The 18,632-nt window shown below is 33.8% G+C and overlaps 1 protein-coding gene across 3 annotated transcripts in view; it reads left to right on the top strand.

Moving 5' to 3' along the window:
* The window catches only part of LOC143223008 (vigilin-like), a 64,238-nt gene that overhangs the window by 26,063 nt on the left and 19,543 nt on the right, over window positions 1-18,632 (top strand). For all 3 annotated transcript variants that reach the window (XM_076450351.1, XM_076450350.1, XM_076450352.1), the window contains 4 exons: window positions 1,945-2,084; window positions 5,856-5,960; window positions 7,868-8,068; window positions 9,884-10,015. In XM_076450351.1, the coding sequence (XP_076306466.1) occupies window positions 1,945-2,084; window positions 5,856-5,960; window positions 7,868-8,068; window positions 9,884-10,015 (578 nt within the window). The remainder of the gene's footprint in view (window positions 1-1,944; window positions 2,085-5,855; window positions 5,961-7,867; window positions 8,069-9,883; window positions 10,016-18,632) is intronic.

Here is an 18,632-nt window from a genome sequence, read left to right on the forward strand (position 1 = left end):
CATTATTAATGTGAATATAAATGTAAATATTCATTAAAGAAAATTAAAATATTATATGATAAATATAAGAATTTATTAACTAAATATAAAGAAGTAAAATTAAGGTAATTTTGCTGAAAGTTTCCACTAAGTATTTTTAGTTTTAATTTAAGGCATTTAAATAATTTGGCAGTATTTGTTACATGTGAAGGCTTGTACAGTAGTTTGAAAATTGGTAATTACAGTAGACTTAATAGGTGGAGTTAAGTTTTATACTAGCTAGTTTAGATAGCTTGGTTGGGATTTTATGCTGTATAATTTGTATACTGTGCTAATAATTATTTATTGTTATTATGAGGTGGCTGAAATCCCAACTTCTAGAGGTAAGTATTCTTATTTTCAAATACTAGTACCTTATTTTACTTTCTTTTGCTTTGAATACCATTGGTCTTTTAATTGTGTGTAGATAATGAAGTGTGATTTATAGATGTGGGACACTGAGGGCTTTAGCACCTACATATTGCTCTCGTAATTTCAATTTCTTTTAATTTTTATGAATTTCATAATTTGAGAATAAGTAGGGATAATAGGCAGGTGCGAAATGATTGAAAATTAGATATTGTTACTCTTCATTTTCAAGGGAGATGATAAAACAATCATCCCAACATTTATAGGTTTAGTTTTGCATCAGTTGAGAAGTTTTTGAAAGTCTATTAAACGACTTTGCAAATCTTTCATCAAAGTGTAGTTTTATTGGATAGTCAATATTGTTTCACTGAGATAAATTCTTGACTTGCAAATCTTTTGACATTTTGTGAAAAGGTTATTGTATATAGAGATGAGGGTGAGTGTGGATTTGGTATCTCAATTTTCATAGTGTTTTTAAGGTGCCACATAGATGTGCATAATTAATTAATTAATTAATTAAGCTGATTAAATAGAAGTGGCTGGATGTAAGAAAGCAAAGGGTTGTTAGAAATGAAATTCAGTCAAACTGAACTAATGTTTCAGTTGGGGTACCTCAGAGATCAATCTTTAGGACCATTGCTTGTTTTCATTTAGATCAATGAAATAGGTAAAGGAATGATCAATACTTTACTTAAATTTGAAATAATATTAAGGTCTTGGGGGTTGCTGCTGATTTACAAAAGCATTTAGATCATGTAGTGTAAATAAGTGACAGATAGGATTTTATTATAATAAATATAAGAATTATTGATGGCTGGTTTAATTTCAATTAAATATTATTTGGATGGAAACCTTAAGTGTCATGAAGGGATCTTGGTGTAATGGCTCTCTAAGCAGTGTGCTTTTGCTAGTGGTAGAGCAAATAGGACTTTAGGTTCTACGAATAGAAATATTGAATACAAGTCTAAAGAGATTAATTTCATAATGTAGGTTATTGGGTAGGCTACATATGGAATATTCTGTTCAGTCCTGGGCTCTTTACCTAAAGGACATTGAATTGTTGGAAAGGACTTAGAAGAGGGTTACTGTAATGATGCCTGAGATGGAGGGGTTGTCATGTAAAGAGAAATTAAGATCTTTGAAATTCTTTTCTCATAAAATGGTGAGATGGGATTCAGTTGAGATGTAAAGATTGTAGAGACATCATGGTGTTGATGCATCATTTTTTGTCCTTAATGGCAAGAATAGTAGGACTAGAGGGACACAAATGTTGGCGAGGTAGGAGTCATCTTGAGCTAAGATTTTATTTCTCTAGCAGTGGGTGGCCTCTGGGATTGGTTGCCTTTGGATGTTAATGGGGCAGTAAATTTAAATGAATTTAAGAAAGTTTATATAAATGGTCAGGATTGACTTTAAGAATTTTAATGTATAATAGTTGATTTAGTTTGGGAATGGGTCAGCTGATATACACTAAGTTCCTTTTTGCTCTCTAACATAGTTGTTAGTTGTGGCTATTTTTTTTCAAGTTTTTAAATTGTTGAACTCTTCCATTCATAGTAAATCGACTGAAACAGGAAACTAATGCTATGATTCACATTCCATCTGATACTGAGCACAGCAACATTATCAGAATTGAAGGAAATCCTGTTGGTGTGGCACAGGTCAAACAGGAACTTCTGGATATGGTTCATAAAATGGTAAGAAAAGAAATAGGCACCTTATTTATTTGGGTTGACACATCAACAAGAATAGTTTAAAGGTAGTTGTATTTAATAAGAATTACATTTAATTTAGTCTAGTGTTTAATTACACATGCATCATATATACATGCAATATAACCGATACTTAAGACTACAGTAATATTTTACATTTAGTCATAATTTGTAGCCCCTCGTTGTGGATTCTTGTACGTGGTGAGGGGACCTCCAAGGGAAAGTTGTTCTTTCAGTTTACTTTCTCTGGGATCTAAACATCCACCCACGAGTTTGCAGTGTGTGGTGACCCATGAAGGGGAGAAGAGGATTCTGGTGGTTGTTATGGGTCCAACCCTAATGCACCACAGTGGACACAGAAATATTCTTTTTTTATCATGAATCCTCTAAATAAAAACTTTAGTGAAAAAGTTGTTAGGTAAATGACCATGTCTAGAAGACTCTGAGCAGCAATATTCAACACCTGTAACATCTGTTGTACCTCATTTTCTTACAGTACATTCTTTGAGACAAACCTTTGAGGCAGATGTCTAACCTTTTCATTCAGAAGGGACTAGAGGGACTTGCTGGCTCTCCAAAGTCTGTAAAGAAGCTTTGCTCTGACATATTGGTGGAAACATTCACATCTCAACACAGTGAACTCCTCTTGCATTCAAAGGGAATTGGGGATATACATATTGAGGTTACATCTGATGCTTCTTTGAATTCAACATGAGGAGTTATTGTTGAAAGGGATTTGAAGAACATCCTCAAGTCAGAGATTCTTGCTGGTTTTTCACCCAAGGAGTTCCTGGAGTGAGGTATATCTCCAGTCACAAAGATGGAATGTGATGCCAACCAATGAGCTCATTCTGACACTTATATTACCACATCCACCTATTTCCATCAAGGCAGGTTATCTTAATTGCAAGGTACAGCTATACATTCTGAACCCCCTTGGATGTTCTCAGTGTCAGGTTTGGTCACTTGAAGACACCGTGTCGTCATTCCTTGACATGTGCTTGTAGCGGTGACAAGGACCACTATGCCTGTGAGTGTGAAATGGACTCTCTTTGAATAAATTGCAATGGCTCACACTTGTCCTATTTTCATTCTTTCTCTAAATAGTTGGAACAAAGAGGTGCAGCATTTGAAGACTATTCAAAACATTACTTACCCTGAGGCTGGAAAGTTGCTGTCCATCACTTCATCTCGGACGTATGCTGTTACCCTTCATTCCACTGCTACAGTGGGAGTACAGATGGATCTCTCTGTCTCCAAAAGAATTGTTCTCAAACCAAATGAAAAGTCTTTTGATCTCCATGGTTAAAGTTGAATCAATGTCAACACCCATCTCTGTCCTTAACATACATTCCAGCAAACCCAAGATCCACTTCCTTAGGTTCTGGGTTTGGGCATTTCCTTGGGTACATCTTCTCCAACCCCAGGATGCAAAACAACCATTCATTAACACCCTCAGTTGCTGGAATCCTTTTCCAAGAACAGATATGCTCTTTCAACCCAGGGCAGGATCCATGGAGGTCGAGAGATCTCCCTCTCGAATAAAGAAAAAAGATGTGGTCTTAAACAGAAGGGCTCTCCACCCAATTCACCTACACATAAATAAAAATGGCCACCTTAATAAAATGGAACTGTCAAGGTTTACATTCTAATGTGAATGACATAAAAGCACTAATAGCTTCCTACTATTGTATGTCTTTCCTTACAAGAAATATATCTGAAATCTGCTGATGCAATCACCTTTTGGCAGTTTTTTTTGTTTTTATTATGGAAGTCACAGGCTGTGTGATGGATGAGTGCATGGAAGGGTGGCAGTGTTGATTTGATCAGTATGTGGCTGCCCTATCTTTGTCACCTGACACACCCTTGGATGCCGTAGTCATCCGTGTTTTCCTTGCGTTGCACCATCACTGTTTGTTCTCTTTACCTGTTGCCTGGAGAGACCCTATGATCATTCAGCTCTTGATGCTCTCATTGAACAGTTACCATCTCCCTTTTTAATCCTAGAGGACTTTAATGGACATCATCCTCTGGGGCAGTGCTGATAGTGATGAAAGGGGATGTGTCATTAGGGTTGATTTGCTCTGTAGAGCATATGTTTTCTGACCACAACTGTTCTCTCTTCAATTCTGGTTCATATACTTATTTTCATGCACCTAGTCAGTCCTTTACTGCTATTGATCTCTCAATTTGCTCCCCTTCACTAATCTCCCACTTTTCATGGATGGTTGACAATAACCCATGGAGCAGTGATCATTTTCTTACTATGAGAGACTGGCCATACTCGATGCCACCCAACCTGCATATCTTGGTGGAAGTTGGATCAAGCAAACAGGCCCTCTTTTACTGCTCTTGCAGAACTTGATTCTGCCATTGCCTGTAAGTCATTTGTAGATGACTGTGGCAGCAGTAACTGACTATTATACAAGCAACTGCTCAATGTATTCCTAAAACCTTGACACGTTTTTCACAGTATCCTTATCTGTGGTGGAATCCTGCCTGCCACATACCAAAGAAGACTCAAAAATGGATCTGGGATACTTTTCAGAGGTATCCCACTCTTTCACTGCATTGCTTTCCAGCAGGCCCATGCACATTATCAGTGGGTAAGATGTCAAAGCCAGAAGGACTCTTGGATTAAGTTTACAACTGGCATATCTTCTACAACTTGTTCCAAAGTCATATGGGACAAGATTCTAAAGGTCAGTGGGCAATATCATTTTGTCCCCCCTTTTGATCTTGCTCTCTGATGGCCAGGAAGTAGCTGAGACCTGGATCATCACCGATACTCTAGGTGGAACCTTTTGCCAGGTATCTAGCACTTCTGCTTCTTCCTCCACCTTCTTAGCCATCAAGACTTGAGCAGAGGGATCATTCCTTTACACTAGTGGAATTGAAACTGGACCTTCATTAGTCTGGCAGTACATCAGTTGGACCAGATGATGTACACTATGACATGCTGTACCATCTATCTCCTGCTTTTCTTGCTATTCTTCTGATTGCTTTTAATTGGATCTGGCAGGAGAATGTTTTCCTAATGCCTAGTGCCAGGATATTATCTTACCTTTCTCTAAGCCTGGGAAAGATCCCAAGATTCCTTCAAACTACTGTCCAATTGCTTTGATGAGCTGTTTCTGTAAGACCTAAGAGAGGATGGTTAATGCTAGTCTTGTTTGGTTCCTCAAATCAAACAACCTCCTCTCACCCACCCATTGTGGGTTCCAATGATAACGCTGCACCATGGACCACCTGATTCGACTTGAAACGTCAATCAGAGAAGCCTTTCTCAAATAACATCTTGTATCAGTATTCTTTGACATTGAGAAAGCTTATGAAAAATTTTCATTTCTATATACAATATTTTATTGCTTTTGTTAACATAATGCTTAGTTTTAAATTGCTTGTTAATAATATTAAAAAGCCATTTTGGTAGGATATTCAACATGTTTATATCACAATGAGTTGTATTTGTTAAGATGATTTGCTTACTGCAGTCTTTTAATTTTTCATGTTATGACTGCATTAATAACTTCTTACCATGGATTTGAGATTTTTGAACTAATTATGGAAGTATATAACATTTTAATGTTGGAGAAATATTCCTTCATAATAAAGTAAAATTACTGTATTCTTATCACTTCTGAATACAGATAAATGTTTCTTGTTTTTTTAAAATCTGTATAAAAATTTAACAACTAACTTACTGATAGTTTCAACCAAACAATTTAAAGTAGTTAATACATGGGACTTTTTCAGGAAAATGAAACTACAAGGGAATTGCTTATTGAACAAAGATTTCATGGAAACATTATTGGTGCTAAAGGAGAAAATATTAAAGATATTCGTGACAGATTTAATCAGGTAAATATATTACTTTGAGCTTGTTATTTGGCCATTAACTGTTAGTTTGTTTACTGTTTTATTTTACTCTGCTTGAAAGTAAGCTGAAAGTAGCAAAGGCATGCAGTGCATGTGTAAATGTTTTTGTAGGACAAATCTTTTCTTTATAATGCTTTGTGGATTTGTAACAGTCTTTATTTTAATTTTTAGATCCATAGTGTCTAACACAGTTGTCATTCCTCCCTGGCAGAATGACTGTAGGCCTGTGGCAAATTGGTGCTTTGCTTTTACCACCTAACTTTTTAAATATAATCAATTCTATCAATAAATAATTAAACATTATTTTTCCACCCCTCTACATCTGTGAGAAGTTTGTTTTTGTCATGTGGGGAAAATGTTAACACATTCCATAATTTTGGTAATTTTGAAAAAACTGGACACTGTTGTTTTAAACACTAAAGTTATTCAAACTCTTAAGAATAGTGTTACAAGTCTTCAACTTCCCTGGGAACTACTTTGTCTTAGGGCCCATCGTGGCCAGGTGGGTTAAGGCATTTGGCTCATAATTTGAGGGTTGTGGGTTCAAATACCTGTTGCACCAAACATGCTCACCCTTTCAGCCATGGGAGCATTATAATGTAACAGACAATCCCACTATTTGTTGGTAAACAATTAGCCCAAGAGTTGGCAGTGAGTGGTGATGACTAGCTGCATACTCTCTAGTCTAACACTGCTAAATTATTGATGGTTATTGCAGATAGCTCTTGAGTAATTTTTGTGCCAAATTCAAAAACAAACAAACTTTGTCTTAGTGGTTAACATGATCTAACTGTAACTCTGAAGGTCCATGGTTCTCATTTTGTCACTGCAAAGTTTTGCTATCTTCTGGGGTTATGAACACATTTAGTGGTACTCAAATCTTGTAACTTGATTAGAGTGAGTAACCTAAGAGTTGGTACCCTGCTCTTAGGTAGTTGCCTTTCTTTCTAGTCAGGCTTGAAAGGTTAACTTTCATACCTTATGGTGCATTGATTGGTCCTGTAGCAGAACTGTTTTGGAACTAGCAAATTGTGTTCATTTTGGTGCCATACCACAAAATATTCCATGCACTTTAAGTGTAGGTACAGTATGAGAATGACAGCAATATTTTTATGTAAGTCGTTATGTGCTACAAACTGAATGTTTTTCTTCTGGTCATCAGTTGAGAATTAGGGATGTGAGTAGACCAGCCACATACGTCCAGTAGCATTATCATAAAATACAAATTCCAGACTTAATGTTGTTGAGGATACTGTCAGTCATTTAATTTTCCAGTGAATTGGGAGGTGACTGAAGGTGGAATGTAATTTTTGGTGAAAGGTGAATTTAAGAGGTGGAATAAATTTTCCTTAAACCTATTTCAATCTTTAATTTTCTATTTCAGAAATAGTTCTCAAACATGAATTACCTACTTCCCACATTAAAATTGGTGTCTCAACTTTTATTTTTCATCTTTTTACAATTTAATTTTGTGTTCTGAAACATTTTTAATGTTACAATACATAAACGTTTTGTGCATGGTTAGAAAGCTGAATGTTGTTACCTTTAGTATTGCTGCACTGTGTTTTTTTACTTTGTTACTTACATGTTACTATCAGTGTTGTAATAGTAGGTGATTTTAACATTAGTGACCAAGATAAGACTGAAAATATGTGATTTTTATTCTTTAGATATATTTGTCTGATAGAGAAGAAAATAAACAAAAAAGTACATTCACTGAAGGTAGTTTAATATGTTTTTTTTTTCTAACTAAATGATATTTATCATAATTATTAGGCAAAATAAACTTTTGAAAGTAATTCAGAAAATATATGTTTTTTTCAAAATTAAATTTTGATCTCAAGGTTTTTTTATTGAATCATTTTTGAAACAAAACTAATTTTTAATAGGTTAACATCAACTTTCCTGAACAAGGTATTAAAAGTGACAAAGTAATTATCAGAGGTCCGAAAGAAGATGTTGAGAACTGCTACAGATATCTTTCTCAATTGAACAGAGAGTTGCTGGCAAACAACCATCTTGTAGAGTTTCAGGTTTACAGACAGTTCTTTAAGTACATAATTGGGAAAGGAAGATCTATCATTCGAAAAGTAAGCTTATTATATAGTTTTTACGTGTACAGATTTGAAGTAGTTTACTGTACCATAAAAACTGCATTTGATGAAGAAATCTCAACTAAAGTCATGTGGATTCACACTCCCACCTTTTGTTTTACACATTACTGATTCTTTATAATATTTTAAAACTAAATTAAGTCTACACACTTTAAAAAGTGATTCTAAAGAACAGTTGAATGTTCTTGTAAGAACAAGATGAATTAAATATTATAAACAGTACTTTTAGAATAATTAATCATTTATATGTTTCATGTGATTATCTTCCACTTTTGAGACAATGTAATTGAAACATAAGGATATTTTTAAGGGCTTTTCTTGGATATTCATATTGTGAACAGACTATTCTTTGGAAATTTGTCTAGGAAACAGCTGTTTGCAATTTGTCCTTCTGGATATAATTAGTCTGTCAGAATATATCTTGATGCATATGTTTCCAGTTATTCCTTATAGGAGCCTGTAATCATTTATTTGGTTGAGTAATATACTCTTCAAAAAAAGAAAGGCAAAATTTGAGACACATTGTTAACAAGTTTATTCTGGGTAGTTCTGTATGATGTGTGAAACTTTGCACATTCACTGCTGAACATCCAAAGTCTGCAAAGGCAAAGTCCACGCTCACTAGGTGAAGTTTAACGTCACTCAACGTCAATAATGAGTATGCCCCCCGTGAGAATCAATAACTGCTTGACATCTCCTGCCCATGGAAGCAATGAGATGACGAATCACATCCTGTGGAATGGCTGTCCACTCAGCCTGCAAAGCTGCTGCAAGTTGAGGTAGAGTCTGCGGTTGAGGTTGTCGCCGTCGCAGATGTCGGTCCAACTCGTCCCAAAGATGTTTGATGGGGTTTAAATCTGGTGATCTGGAGGGCCAGGGAAGAAGGTTGATGTTGTGGTGTCTCAAGAAGACAGTGGTGAGTTGGGCTGTGTGAGGATGGGTGTTGTCATGTTGAAAAACGTCGTTGACGTTCACCGTGATGGGTTGCACATGGGGCCTAAGAATCTCGTCGACGGTTGCGTACGGTCTGATTGGAAATCCTATGCAGCCCTGGTATGGTTGAGGCAGTAGACGTCGCAGTGGTGGTCCTATCCCGAAGGTGACACAACTGGATGTTGCGATCTTGTGCGGGCATGGTCACACGAGGTCTGCCAGATCGTGGACGGTCACGAGTTGATCCATGTTATTGGTGACGATTCCATAGCCTTGTAATGGTGCTTGGGTGGACATTCACAGCTCTGGCAACATCTGATCGAGATTTGCCTGCTTCCAAGCGACCAATGGTGTTGTTGTGTTGTGCTTCAGTCAGTCTTGGCGTAACTGTATTGCGTGTCGGTGGCTTAACACTGAGCTATGGAAACTGAGAACCTGTCACTTTTATTGGGATTTTGCACATGTTGCACTTGCAGAACATGCAGATCTCTCAAACAAATGTATTGGACACGCATGCATTTTGGTGAAAAGTCCAATGTATTCCTCAGTTTTCAAAGTGCACAACTTTTATTGTCATTTTGGTCTGACAATCAGTGCCTTAATACGTGTAACATCACATACTCTGAGCTTGTAACGTTATTACATATATTTCTCTTTAAAATAACAAAAATATCCCTTTTGAGTTTCTTGTTTTGAAGAGTATATTTTGTCATGGACATGTTAGAAAATACCCATTAGCAACAAGAATGTTGAAAAAGCATTAATTGTAAATAAACACATTTCTTCTGCTACACCATAATATGTAATTTGCTACTAATATTATAGAGATTGAATATTTTAACATTTAACTTGTTTTAGATCCAGGCAGAAACTGAAACCAAAATTGAAATACCACCAGATAACAGTGATTCTGTTACTTTTGTAATCACTGGCAGAAAGGAAAATGCCTTGGCAGCAAAAGAACAAATTCTTTCTCTTCAAAATGAATTGGTAAGCTTTCCATTATAAAATTTTGATGAATAGGCTCAGAGAGTGTGAACCAAGAAACTTGCTAAATGAATAGAAACAAGTCATGAAACAGTACAAATTGTTCTGTGAATAACTTTGATTAAGAGAACAAATCACATTGAATAGGTATTTATGTGTCATAATTTTGTCAGCAGCACCAATTCATTAAAGATAATACAAGAATAAAGAAATCATATTTTTTTTGTATTTTAACAAACTGGTAATACTATTACTTGACTACCTCATGACCTTAAAATATTTGAACACCAAGAGAGGGTGTATGTCTTTTGCTTTTGTAGTCTAATTTTTTGGTCTTAGTATTAATAACATTATTAAACTTGCCATAAATTAATAAAATTCATTTCAGTGTGGTCTGTGATGTGAGGATTTAATAGTTTTTGGTTCCACATACTTTATACCAAAGCCTCCCAAATTTGTTGATTTTGTATAATCAAAACTATGGGTTGTTTAAGGAAAACTTTGAGACTTGTTTTAAACCACTGTTAGATACATTATCATATTGAAATAATTGAGGAACACTGTTCCTCACCACAGGAGAATTTCTCAGGATAATAAATTGCATTTGTTTCTATCTTATCAAGAAAGATCATCCTGTTTCTCAGAGCTTCATTATTGAAAGGCATGCTTTATTCCAAAAACTGTTACCAATGGATAGCCAAAATGAGTCATTATCATTGCTATTCTTCAAAGTTAGGACAATTAAAATTTGAAGTATCTTAGTTCTCAATAATCCAAGACATAGTCATCCAAAGCAGACTGAAATTATTAAGAACTATTCCATGTGAAAAACTTTCTATTGTTTCGTGTTTTAACAGTCTAGTACTATAAGCCAAACTTTTGGATAAATAACTGGAAAGAGTGGCTTATGGGCTGTAACCTGACTGAAATCCAGCATTATGCTATTTGTTGTTATATGTAGTAAATGACTAAATCTTGTTAACTTTCATTTGTGATCAGCTTAGTCTTGGTTGGTGGATCTATTTCGAAATGTATAGTTTACAACATATTTCAGATTTAGCTTGAAACAATGAGATAGTAATTTTTGGATGGTTTGAATCACTGTTCAAGATAGGATTAACTTGCATGGTTGTGACATTAACAAGAATTTCTTAGTTACTTATTACTAGTCAAAGTTTATGAACTAAGATGCTATCCTTGTTATACAGGGTGTTCAGAAAGTCACTGTGCACTCATTTATTAATGGACATGTTTCAATATAGAATACAGGGGTTAAATATGAATAATTATAAACAATGTTGAAAGTGACCCCCGTTGGCATCAATACAGGCCTGGATCCTTCTTAATTTGTTTCTAAACACTGCTATCAGTTGCAGGTTTGAAATAGACTGATTAAAATATGATTACAAAACTGCACAATGACTTTTTGAACACCCTGTATAATTCATGCTTATTGTTGGCTGTAATTGTATCTTTTGAAATGATTTATTAGATATAATATTACTTTTACTAAAGATTTGTCCATGAATACTTAGAATCAGTTATTAGATGTTTGAAATACTTTTATTCATGTTACAATTTTCAAATTTTGCTTGTTATCTAAAACCTAAATGAATGCGAGTTTTCTTCATCAAAATGTTGTTTCTTTTGCTGTCTACTCTAACTGATCTCTGTACAGGCTGACTTGACCAATATCAACACTACTTGAAAAAAACAAAAAACTTAAATTAACCTTTTTCTTTCTAGAATGGCCTGCATTGTAACATAAAAATATCTGTTTATTGTCAACAATTAAAACACATGAGCCTAGAGTTCTGAATAATTGTGCATGTATGATTATTTATTTTTGGGTGCTTTTCCACCCTGTACAATATTTATTTGGGTTTGTGCAATTAAGTTTTGGCTGATAAGGCAGGGGAAATCTGCCAGTATCTTATGGTTGAAAGAAATTTTGGTCAAAACTTTCCCCAGTGAATCTGCAAGTGAATGCGACTCATTAGTCATTGCAAGTCAAGCAAATATGGGCTAGGCCATCTAGTTATAAGCACTCTGTGACCTGTCAAGAACTGTGCTGTAAATCAGCATATAAGCTTTGTCCTATTTGAAACTGTTTCTATTAAATGTAAGGAAAATTGGTAGGTTACCAGTCTGTAACTAACCAGTTTGCTTAGATGGTTGATAAAACTAACATTAGTGTATTTATTTTATTATTAGTGAAAATTCAATTTTAAAGTGTGTGCACACTTTTCAATTTCTTGCCTTTTCGATAGCCAACCACCTGGAATATCACGTGGCATGAAGTGAGGGGTAACACAAACTCTTTTCCATTCTGTACTATTATTAAGAACTGTATAGTATGCCTGTTCCTCTGTAATTTTATTTAATTACATTTTGAACTATGTTACTAACAATCTATCATGGAAGCTGTAAATTGCATGGCAGATGCATAGCTTAAGTTACCATATGGAATGACAAATGCAGAGGCTACTTGCAAGCATGCTGTGTTGAGAAACTGTTTTTTTCATTATCTTATCTAATTTAAAGTTTATTTTTCTATAGGAGTTTCATAACAAGAATTAAATTATGCATGATAAAAACAAGAAATTTAGGTTTTGTCTCTTGTTCTTTTATTATTGGCCTGCTGATGAGACTTAAGTCTACTATTTGTGTAATTATGGTACTAGTACATCAAATATTTATTTAAAGTATGCACTTAATGACAATATAACGTGTACACAAAGCAAACAATGTTTTATAATTATGCTTTTAACTTCCTTTGACTATGGCATAAGTGCCTTAATTTCTTCTCTTAGTTGCCCAATCTGAACTTGGGAGTAGTAATTTTCTCTCAGTAGACAAAATAACTAAATATCTACTGAGAATAAGGCAACATAATTAATAAATTAAAATTTTTAGAAATGTATAACTTACGAAAAGCTGACATTTTCTGCATGGAACAAAATTCCACGTTGTTGCACAGATTCATAAAATCCAAGTTTACAAGTACGTACTTTTATACTGCTTCCTCTTGTTAAGTTAACATGACTATTGTTAACCCTACGAATATAGGTAGGTCATATTGCACATATCATGGCTTTGTATAATTATGTTCAAAATTTAACTTCTTTTATATAATATTTATGTTTGATTTATTAATTATAAAAATACCCTGTTTGCTGACATACATTAATAAAGTTTGATTGCCTAAATTTGAAAGGAAATATTTAAAATTCTGTTTTATCTTGTGTATCACATGAGACTGAACTGAATATTGATTTTCCTTATCACCACAGTGTCTTGATTATAGCTTAAATTAAACATTAATGTAGATTTTATGGAGGTATAGTTTAATTTTGGTTTATTAGCAAAAGAATGAAACTAACTTGTCCACTTTCTTATCACAGCCTGTTTTTCATAAAATATTAATTTTCACTGATATTTGATTTTTGATTGTTTATAACTGATAGAGAAGGTTTTGGGATTTCTTGTTACAGTACAGGACTAACTCATTCTGACTGTTTCAAAGTACGAGAACATATTCATTGTTACTGTTGCACAGTTTACATTGACAATGTAAGTGAATTATTGTAAAGTACTTAACTTTTCTTAATTATGTGTTTCAAATAAGTACAACTACACTATAAAAAGTAGATCAATTTCTTTGGGAGCTGAGAGCAAAAAAAAAATGCCAGATGTAAGCATTAATATAATGAAAGTGTCCAGATATACAGTATGAAAAAGACTTAATGAGAATGGAATATTTGGTTGTGTAGCTCTTAAACCTTTTATTTGATCTCCAAGTGTTAAAAGACAAATTTGCTGAAAAAAATAAAAATAATCAAAAATAATGATTGGAAAAGGGAATTATGGATGTATGAGTCCAAGTTTGAAATATTTGGTTCAAAGTGTGGATTGTATGTTTGGCAGAAGCAAGGTGAAAGATATTTATCTCAATGCATAGCAACTACCATGAAGAATAGGGGAAGCAATGTGATGGTTTAAGGATGTTTCTTTGATGCTGCAAGAGATATTTGCTATATGGATGGAATAATGGATCAGCACATGTACCATCAGATATTAATCTTTTGCGGTATACTGAGAGGTTTGCATATTATTGGTAAAGGATTCTATTACTAAGAAGATAATGATCCCAAACACTCATCCAACCTATGCAGAAAGTACTTAGCTAAAAAAGAAGCTGTTGGAGCTGTTCAAATGATACAATGCCTTCTGAGAGTCCTGATCTGAGATTTGATGGATCAGAAGCTTGACAAATCAGACGTTACTTTCAAAGAAACTTTATGGGAATGTATTAGAGACAATTGGAGTAAAATCACAAAGGGCACTGATTAAATGTTAAACCATGACTGAGACTTTAGTTATGAAAGCAGAAGGTGGAAACACAAAATATTAACTCTTTATTGAACTTGAGCATTTCCACTAAATCCATTATACTACATATGAAGATAAAACTTTTATTGTTTTACCTGTGATGCACATTCCATTGTTCTTTGAAAGTAGCCTAAAATGTAATACATGATCCAAAATTCTTCAGAAGCATTTGCCTTGCTTGATAAAGTATGAATCCTTCTGGATGAAATATTGAGTATTGTTCTTGTCTAAGAATGACAACTATGCTGTTGTAACGGCATATTACGTGGTCAGTGTGGTGCAATTCCAAATGTTCTATAATGGAAGGGGTGAAAATGAATCTGAACTATCACCATGTGAAGACAGTTCACTGCAGTACAAAGGTTGAGCACAATACCAGGCTGCTGTCTGGTAACAAGTCTGATAGACTTCCTAAATATTTATATAACAGTGCCGGTCACAAGTGGTCACTAGATCTCGGCAGCAATCTAGTTCTGCAATGGGTGACAGGTTCCCCAGCTCCAGACATTATCTTCAATATGATATCATTAAAGTGTGCTTGACATTATTGACCTACGGATTGCACATCCATTATAAATGTCTTGAAATGCACACAGATATGCAAACCATATGCATGTGCTGACATGGCAACTGATCAAGAAGGTAGTGAAGTACAAGATTCATCAGATAGTGAAAATGGGATAAGCATTTCATCCAGTTGTCTTCCATGCAACTTTTCTTTAACTACTGCCCATCTTAACTTGTATCTGTTTATTGGTTAACTTTATTTTCTGAAACTCTTCATTAAGCCATGTCAAAACAGTGTATGCAGAAGGAAAATTTTTGTTTATTATTATTAATAGGCCTCCTGTATCTGAGATTTGAAGGCCTAAAGTCTTGGTCATCATTTTTTGTATTTTTTGTTTATTATTATTCAACCATATTCATTGTAATACCTTTTTAGAAGACTATATCTGATTGTATTGAAACTTGGCTTTGACATTGCATGGGCTTGTGCTTGGTTGATCTTGAGCCTGGTTTGACATCCAGTATGGCTACCAGGTGCCATATTGGATTTTGTTGTTACTGTCCATAAGTCTGAAACTCCTCGACCAATCTTCAAGAAAGGTGTATAAACAGTTGATGATTCTGTGCATAGAAGCCTGTTGATTTCGAGCCCAGTCAGTATAGGTTGTGTGGATATCTTAACATTGGATGTCACACTGACAAGAATACTGGAAATATAGTTCTAGGCTTTTGTTACTCATTTCTCAGAAACATTGTTGCAAAGCAAACCTAATTTAAATGTTTTATCAAGGTTATCTCTGATTTAGCTGCTCTAAGGCAAAATAACTTATTTTTGGTGATTTTTTGATAATTTGCAGACACCTTTTAAAGTAGTTGCTTAGTCATTTATCTATAAATCTCAGTTCATCACATTTTTAGACATTTCAGGTTTATAGCTAACTAAAAGACAGTGCCATTTAGTTTCTATGTTTTGTATTCAACTGTCAATTTTGGCAGTGTGGCTTGTGGACTAATTGTAAATATAATCTACCAGCTTAGTTTTTAAGTGAATAAACTCTTGATTCAATTAAAACGTTCATTGTAATTAATTTTTATTTAAATATATTTGGAATATGAACATAAATATTTTATGGATTTCATGCAATATATTTAATTGACATTTTAATATTCTTCAGTGAGGAAGCACAGCTGCAAACCATAGCAGAAGTGTTTCTGCACCAACTTGAATTTTAAACTCATAAACCTGAATTTTAATAATGACCTGTTTTACTTTGTAAGTCAGTCTTTAATTTATCAAAAACACTGATATAAGATGCTGAAACCTTAAATTGGTGTCTTCACAATTGCTTTTGTTTTAATGTAACAATTTATCTTGTAAAATACTTTCTAAAGAAACTTTACTGGTAACCATCAATACATGCAATTTACCTAAAGTAGCTGTATTAGTATCATCAGAGACCTTGCAGTGTTGTGTCCAAGAATATAATAATTCAACTGCAACTAGTTGCACATTGGAAATTTAGTGGTACCAGATTTTTGTTTTATTTTTACCAGAATGCTAATCAAACATTTAATAATAGGTCTGGCATGGCCAGGTGGATTAAGGCATTCAGACTCATAATCTGAGGGTTGCAGGTTCGAATTCCCGTTGCACCAAATGTGCTTGCCCTCTCAGCTGTGGGGGTATTATAATGAGATGGTCAATCCTACTATTCGTTGGCAGTGGGTGTTGATGACTAGCTGCCTTCCCTCTAGTCTTACACTGCTAATTTAGGGACGGCTAGTGCAGATAGCCCTTGTGTAGCTTTGTTTTTCAATTTTGTGCAAACATATAATTAAAACAAAGGTAACAAATAGAATTACCTCTGAAATATTTTTGAAAATGAAATGAAATTCAAAAAAATTAATGTAAAACTGACTAGTGGTCTGAAACATTTGCTTGATCAGTTGCTGTGACAAATGTTGAGACTAAATACTGTCTGACACTGAAAATTGACAGTGTTTTTCTTGCATTTCAGGCATATAGAAAAATAACTATTTCATCCACAAATTAAATACTTAGTTCTTTACACGTTAGCAATGGTTAACTATAAACAGCATCTCGACAACACTGTTTGTTAAATGGTGTATTTTTACATGTATTATGTGTGGGACTTGTGTACTAGATTACTGATGTACTTGAAAATAGATATTAAATCTAATGCTAATGGCAATCGTTCATTTCAAAATTAGTCTGTAAAGACTTCATTTGTCATAAAATTGTAAATGGTATCTTGGTCGAAGTATTAAAAATTAAACTTTTTATGTTTTTTTTGTTAAATAGAAAGTGGAATGAAACATTTTTATATTACCATTTCAGTGGGGTTAATGCAGCTCTTTCTGTTAGGTCACTGTGAATTAACTAAAGCTGTTAAACACATTTTAAAACATAATTCTGTTTGTGACCTTGCACAAACAAATCTTAAATTATTTCTAATCAGAGCATACAACTCAGTATTTTTCTGATTGTCAGTTTGGATTTAATTTTTTAACTTATTGACGTATAATGGTTGACACAAGTTTTTCACTAATTTGGTATTAATGTTTGTTAAAATGCATTTAAAACTGTTATGGAATTAAACAAAAATTCATAGGAAAGAGTTGTAGTAAAGGTGTATTTTAAGGTCAGATTTCATGTGTATTCTGTTTTTTCTACTTCTTTATTTATTAGTATTAGTAACAAGTATTTCTGTGGGAATTCACATTAATCTTTGGACTTCAAGAAATGAGAAAGGCATTGCAGTTGCAAAAATAATTGTTTAACTATATCTGATTATGAAATTTCTTTACTGAAATAGTGCATTGAGCATTAAATATGCTGGAATTCACTTTGCCTTTAGAAATGGTATCAAACAGATTATTTCCTTTGTTAGAATTGTTATAAGGCATAACGGCAACAATATTAACACCAGTGACTTCCACCTCAGTACAAGTTTTACCTAATTCCCAAAATTTTTCTATGAACTAACTTTGTGGGGGATTTCCAGTTATTGATGCCTAGTATTGATACTCTGAGAAGGTCAAAGAATATGTTGTGTATGTGAATTGTTTATGGAATTAAACTACAAAATATGGCCATGTGTTGCATCTTGTTTTACAAATTGCAAGTAGTTCTGTGTAATACATTATTTACAACAAATATAAATACAATTTTAATCTGTCAGATAATGTATGTTGATTTCTTTATTTAAAAAAACAAATTATTTAACTTTCAGTTCACATTTTATTACATAGAAATGTATTAACAAGTCTGAACCTTTAGCTGTGTATAATGCATAGTTAGAAAGCTAGAACAACTTGTAGTTACAGGACATCTGGTTTTTGTTGTGTGCATTAGTTGATTTAAATTAAATTTAGTTTAGTAATACCATTAAATAGAAAGAGACCCAAGTAAGTGCAATATTTCTTGTACCCTTTATTTTTATATAAGCAATTAAAATATTACACACTTTCTAGGTAAAGTTAAATCATGTAAGGTAAAATAATTTATCATGAGGTATACTCAAGAGTAACTTTCATAATTCAAAAGGGTAATGTGAGCTACATGTTTGAGTATTGTATAACTTGTGTGGTAGGATTTGAAGGGCAATAAAACAATGTATGCTGTTACAAGCTGTAAACTATTTAGAATAAACAAATGTTTATTACATTTTGAAAGAAAGCAAAACAGTTGCATAATTTT

This window comes from Tachypleus tridentatus, chromosome 8 (assembly GCF_004210375.1).
Source record: "Tachypleus tridentatus isolate NWPU-2018 chromosome 8, ASM421037v1, whole genome shotgun sequence".
Lineage (NCBI taxonomy): Eukaryota > Metazoa > Arthropoda > Merostomata > Xiphosura > Limulidae > Tachypleus > Tachypleus tridentatus.